The 6,506-nt window shown below is 42.9% G+C and overlaps 1 protein-coding gene across 1 annotated transcript in view; it reads right to left on the bottom strand.

Annotated features, from left to right (window-relative positions):
* Positions 1-1,560, bottom strand: part of GPC6 (glypican 6) — a 1,398,086-nt gene extending 1,396,526 nt beyond the window's left edge. The window contains exon 1 of the mRNA XM_073580450.1: positions 932-1,560. Coding sequence (XP_073436551.1) covers positions 932-1,070 — 139 coding nt within the window. The 5' untranslated portion in view covers positions 1,071-1,560. The remainder of the gene's footprint in view (positions 1-931) is intronic.
* Positions 1,561-6,506: the final 4,946 nt, after the last annotated feature.

Below are 6,506 nucleotides of genomic sequence, written 5' to 3'. Positions count from 1 at the left end.
GTGCACAGCAGCTCTCCAAAGTGCAATTCAGCATTATCAGGAGATGAACACACACAAAGAGAATACATCAGGGAAACCCAAGCTGGTACCTTGGTCCAGTCTTATGAGACAGCAGGCTAGACCACTCAGAGAAAATACATGAACATATTATTGTCAATGAGCAGAGTGGTGCATTATGCTTTTTAGCCTACAGTATACTTTTCAGATTTAGCTGGCTCTATACGAAGTATACAAACTACAATCAATATAATTCTACTCATAATGTTGGAATGTAAATAAAGGTATTAAACAGATAATCCTGCAGTGATAATGGTCAAGTAAAGAACAAATATACTAAAAGTGATGATTTACTATTGAATTATGAGCAGTAAATCAAAGACAAATAGCTCATATGGGTAATAAAATAAATGTGTTTTGTCCATTCTTCAGAAATAAGAAACGAAACAGAAGAGATCCATTATAAATCAAGTGATGAGTCTAACCAAAGCGATGCAGGATCTATGCTTTTTGGGTATCACTGTAGCACTTTGATATGTAACATCCCAGGCTATTTGCAATAAGTGTCTTCCCAGCTTCTTCATTGACATGAAAGATTAGAAGAAACTGTCCAGCATTGTAAGTAACATGACATGCAGTCTTAGACCCTGAGCCAATAACGCACACAATATCTGCTCTAGGTCCAATCATTTCATGTCACTTACACCTATACTGAGCCTGTCAATAGTACTGCCTTACTTAGTGACATGTGAATTGATGTTAAATTAGCAAAGAATATACTTCACAACATTCGATGCCCATAAATATGTATCTAACAGTGGCAAGTTAACCTGGAAATAACCCAGAGTAAATGACTAATAGAACAATTAAGGGTTCCTTTTCAAAGGATGGATATTCAAGCACAGCAGTGTAATACATTGATTGATGGGATTACCTGATATCTCTTGGTAAGGGACATTGGCCAGGCTAAATCCTTTAGCACTATATGCATGTCTGACCTCATTGCAGCTTCCAGCCATCACATCAGCCCCAGTGCAAAGTGACAGTAGCATAGGTCCCCAGATCCAAAACATGGTGTAAGGTCTAATAATCCAATGTTAGGGAGTCCCAAAATATTCCTGTCTTCTTATCAGTAAGATAAACACTTGCCAGTTCTCTTTTGGCACTGCAAGGAGAAAGAATTGTGATCCAACCCAATAAGACCCTAGGAGTGCAGTTGATTGAGGTGCACAGCCCTTTTACTCATCCCTTCACAAATGGCAGAAAACTTTTCATTAACAGCAGCAGGATCCTTGCTTGCTTCTGTAGACAGATGTGAAGTGAGCAGCCTGAGTGTAAGATGCTGCAGGGATGAGAGCCTTGTAGTCTAACCTGTGCCTGCACTATGTGCTGTATATGTGACCTGTCTGTACTATATGTTCTGCTCTACAGATGTCACCCTGTGCCAGGCTACTGTGCATAGTGCAGGCAGTTCTGCTCTACACAAGCTCCCTGACCCAGCTGCCAGCACAGATCCTGGAGACACAGTGAGACGTGCTGTACATTGTATTGCCTCAATCTAGGAACAAGGCTGATAGGGAAATGTGGAGTGGAGTCACCGCACGCCGTATAATTGCCTATCAGATTCTCAGACATTCTTCTTCTGTATAGGCTGCAATCACTCCAGTGATGAGATGGACAGTGCAGTGCACAGAGCTATTGCATTGTAACTAGTGGATTTCTCTTATAAGCAGGGTGAAGGTTTCATGAAAAATACATTTCTTACCTTTTTAAAAAAAAAAGAAAAAAAAAAGAAATTCTCCATTTGCTTTATTTCACACATCAGTCAATATTATTATTTTGTAGTTCTATTCGAGTGTAGCATTGTAATTATTCCGGTCTGAAAGGAAGCGCCTACAGAGTTTGAGAACACTTGCATCACAATTTAGATTATTAAAGGGACCTGTCATTAGATTCATGCTGCTGGAACCGTGGGCCACAAGAATCAGAGCCTGGCTGTACGATTGCTTGAAACATTGCAACATTTAAAAAAAACAAAACATAATCATAACCCCAGCCGGACTAGTGATGAATGGATTGCTTACCGAAGAATCCAGTTTCAATTGAATTTCTTGAAATTCTCAATGGAAAAGTCACCCAACGTACACACAGGAGAGACAAGTCAATCAGCAGGAATGGGGCAAGGAGAAGTCTGTCACGGACCACACTGGACTAGCCAGGGCATTTCAAATTAGGCTATGTTCCAAAGATGAGAATTTGATGAGTTTTTGATGCTGCAGAATTTCTGCATCATTTTTGCAACCATTATATAAATTAGGTTACCTTCTTTTTTCATTGTGTTTTTGTTTTCATCTTTTTTACATTAGTTTTTATCGCATACTTGAGGCTGCGTTTTTTTTTTTCTTGTTGGTGTGTCATGCTTTAAATAAAGCTGCTTTGGATACTTCCTGGTATTTGGCTTTGTCAAAACTTTATTGATACAGTCACGTGAATATTACATGTGTTTTGATGCATTTCCACTCCAGAAATGCACTACAAACGTATGTGCACTTTCTAAGTGCGGCTTTTCCACATCTACTGAAAGTCTATTTGGAAAATCTGCACATAAAATTCGGCATACCCGCAAGCAGGGTCAGACTGTGGTGTCTGGGGCCCACCAGTGGAATGGACTCTAGGGGCCCACCCTACAGCTATATGCAAATATCTGTCAGTCGTTATCCACATTATAGAGGTGCATCGGCTGTAAAACTCAAGGGTCTCCTGCACATCTACTGTGCGCCCCCATAACTGGGATGTATAATTTTGGTAGTTTACATTAATGGAGTTCTTTGGTTGAAACAAGTTATCACCGATCCATGGGCTCCACAGGATAGGTGATGGCTTAGGTCCGACCATTAGAAACGGCACCGATTGGAGGAATGGGGAAGTTTTATTGTTGATAGGACACTTATCCCCATTTTAAAATGGAGCGGCAGGTGGGATATCTGACCACAGCTCCATTCATTCTCTTTGGGGCATCTAGAAAAAACAAGTGCAGCCATGGAGGGAATGAATGAATCAGTGATCAAGTCAGACACGCCACTCCAGTCTAATGGGGAATAAAAAGTTCCACATTTTGCTGAATGGGTCCAATTAGTCAGACTCCCACCAATCAATATGTTATCACTTATCCTGTGAAGAGGTGATTACTTTTTTCCACAGGAGAACCCCTGTAAGTGCATCTCTGTCGCTGTGTACAAAGTATTCAATCTCTAATGGAAGTAAAGAATCTTCTCCTAATTAATATCAGAGAAAACAAATGACTGCCATACACAACACAATCCCCTATACCAAGACCAATACTACCACATACAGGAAGAAATACCAAAACACTATGACCAGACCACATAGTGACCGAATAATACTACACACAAGGGACAGATACCACCACACCATGACCTGACCACATAGTGTCATGATCTGCTGAGTTTGTGTGATCAGGTAGTTCAGAGGTTAATCTGGACAGCCTCACTTTGAGATTCTGGGAGGCTTTTTATAGCCTCATTGTGGGCTCACTCCTTGTCACTTATACTCAGACCCTTGGCCGAGTGTGTGACCCTGGTGTGCTTTGTGACTGTGATACTTTGTGCTTACTTAGTTTTAATCTGGTTCTGTCCCTGTTACAAGTTCTATCTGTACCTTTTGTACTGCTCTGCTCTTCCCGTGTATGACTCTTTTGCCTTGGACCTGACTACTCTCTGACTGCCTCCCTTGTACTACGTTGCTATCTCTGTGTATGATTCATTGCTTACATTTTGACTATTCTCTGCTTGTCCCTCTGGTACCGCGCCATCCTCCCCATGTATGACCACCGCTTGTCTGACCTGAATTTCCCTAGCCTTTGCTCCAGGATTCCTGTAATAGAAGCCTATCCTGCAGCAGGACGCTAAGCCACACCCCCTGTGGTCACATGATCGTAGGTCCTTGTACTGCTAAACTACTTTCAGGTCCTGTTGTCTGAATTTTCCCTGCAGTATCGAACGCCGGGTCCTCCCGTAGTCTGGGTGAGTTACCCTGTTCAGCCTCGGCAGTCCGCCGGCGCTGACAGGATCCGGATACATAGTGACCGAATAATACTACACACAAGGGACAAATACAGCCACACCATGACCAGACCACATATTACCACCACATAGTGACCGAATAATATGACATATTACCAACCTATAGGGACCAAATAATACCACATACAAGGAAAAATACTGCCACACCGTTACCATACTAGAATGCTAATTATGAATACATACCACAATACTAACCACACTTATTACCACCAGTGACATTATACACAGAAGCTCTGTATATAGTGTAAATGTAGAGGTAATACAGTGATCACCAGTGACATTATACACAGGAGCTCTGTATATAGTGTCAGTGTACAGGTAATACAGTGATCACAGGTGAATTTATACACAAGATCTCTGTATATAGTGTCAGTGTACAGGTAATACAGGAATCACCAGTGATAAACACAGGAGATCTGTATATAGTGTCAGTGTACAGGTAATACAGTGATCACTAGTGACATTATACACAAGAGCTCTGTATATAGTGTCAGTGTACAGGTAATACATGGATCACCAGTGACATTGTACAGAGGAGCTCTGTACATAGCATCAGTGTACAGGTGCTAAGGTGATTACCAGTGACATTATACACAGGAGCTCTGTACACAGTATATAGTGTGCGTGTACATGTAATACATTGACTCACCAGTGATATCTGTAGTTGAAGTCCTTCATCTTGGCTTTTCTTTTTCAAACAGCACAGATCGCCATCACTTCTTCCAGCCAGGACTTGTCTCTGCAAAAAATAACAAAGTCATCAATAGCTGATCACTTTCAGAGCACATTCTGCACTTTTTCCCTGACTTCTACATTATGTCAGATGAAGAAGAAAAGTGACATATTACCATGCTGCACAGTAACAGGACCTCCTTTTTGTTCCTTCCATGGAAAACCATTTCCTAAAAAGTAAATTATATTACAGTAGTAATAATGTCCCTAATTGGACCCTAAAGAAATTATGTTCCCCACTTGTCACCATAAACTAATATAGCATGTTCTTCATTCTGGCCCTCAAACAGTAATTAAGTCCTCATCCTGGCCCCCTTTATTTAATAATCTCACCCAGCCCGGCCCCCTATATTTTATAATATGCTCCAGCCTGGTCACCTTTATTTTATAATATTTCCCAGCCTGGCCCCCTATGTCCTTTGTCCTCCCTGGCCCCAAGATAACTATCCCACTTCCCCAGCTACACATACTGGCCCACATATGTCACTTGTCCTGCCCCACAATATATCTCACCTGGACCCCCATATATCATTCCTGGTCCCTTGCCCTGGCCCCCCATATATATCCATCCTGCCCCCCCTCCATCCATCGTACCCCCCATATATCCATCCTGGTCCCCTTCCCCCTGTATATATATCCATCCTGGGCCCCTTCCCCCATATATATATCCATCCTGAGCCCCTTTCCCCTGTTTATATATATATATATATATCCAACCTGGGCCCCTTCCCCTTGTATATATATCCAGCCTGGCCCCCTTCCCCTGTATATATCCATCCTGGGCCCCTTCCTCCTGTATATATATCCATCCTGGGCCCCTTCCCCATATATCCATCCTGGGCCCCTTCCCCCTATATATATCCATCCTGGGCCCCTTCCTCCTATATATATCCATCCTAGGCCCCTTCCCCATATATCCATCCTGGGCTCCCTCCCCCATACATATCCATCCTGGGCCCCTTCCTCCTGTATATACATACATCTTGGCCCCCTTCCCCCATATATTTGCATCCTGGGCCCCTTCATCCTGTATATATATACATCGTGGGCCCCTTCCCCCTGTATATATATCCATCCTGTCCCCCTTCTCCCATATATATCCATCCTGGGCAACTTCCCCCTGAATATATATCCATCCTCGCCCCCTTCCCCCATATATTTCCATCCTGAACCCCTTCCCCTTGTATATATATATATATATATATATCCATCCTGGCCCCCTTCCCCATTTATATATCAATCCTGGGCCCCTTCCCCTGTATATATCCATCCTGGGCCCCTTCCTCCTATATATATTTCCATCCTAGGACACTTCCCCATATATCCATCCTGGGCCCCCTCCCCCTGTGTATATCCATCCTGGGCCCTTTCCTCCTGTATATATATCCATCCTGGCCCCCTTCCCCCTGTATATATCCATCCTGGCCCCCTTCCCCCGTATATATCCATCCCTTCCTTCTATATATATATATCCATCCTCTCCCCCTTCCCGCATATATATCCATCCTGGGACTATTCCCCCTGTATATATATGTATATATCCTGGCCCACTTCCCCCCATATATATCCAGCCTGGGCCCTTTCCCCCTGTATATCCATCCTGGGCCCCTTCCTCCTTGTATATATATGGATCCTAGGCCCCTTCCCCATATATATATCCATCCTAGCCCCCTT

Source organism: Dendrobates tinctorius, unplaced genomic scaffold (assembly GCF_039654945.1).
Source record: "Dendrobates tinctorius isolate UK_male_01 unplaced genomic scaffold, ASM3965494v1 ptg000064l, whole genome shotgun sequence".
Taxonomy (NCBI): Eukaryota; Metazoa; Chordata; class Amphibia; order Anura; family Dendrobatidae; genus Dendrobates; species Dendrobates tinctorius.
This window is presented reverse-complemented; position numbering and strand designations above follow the sequence as displayed.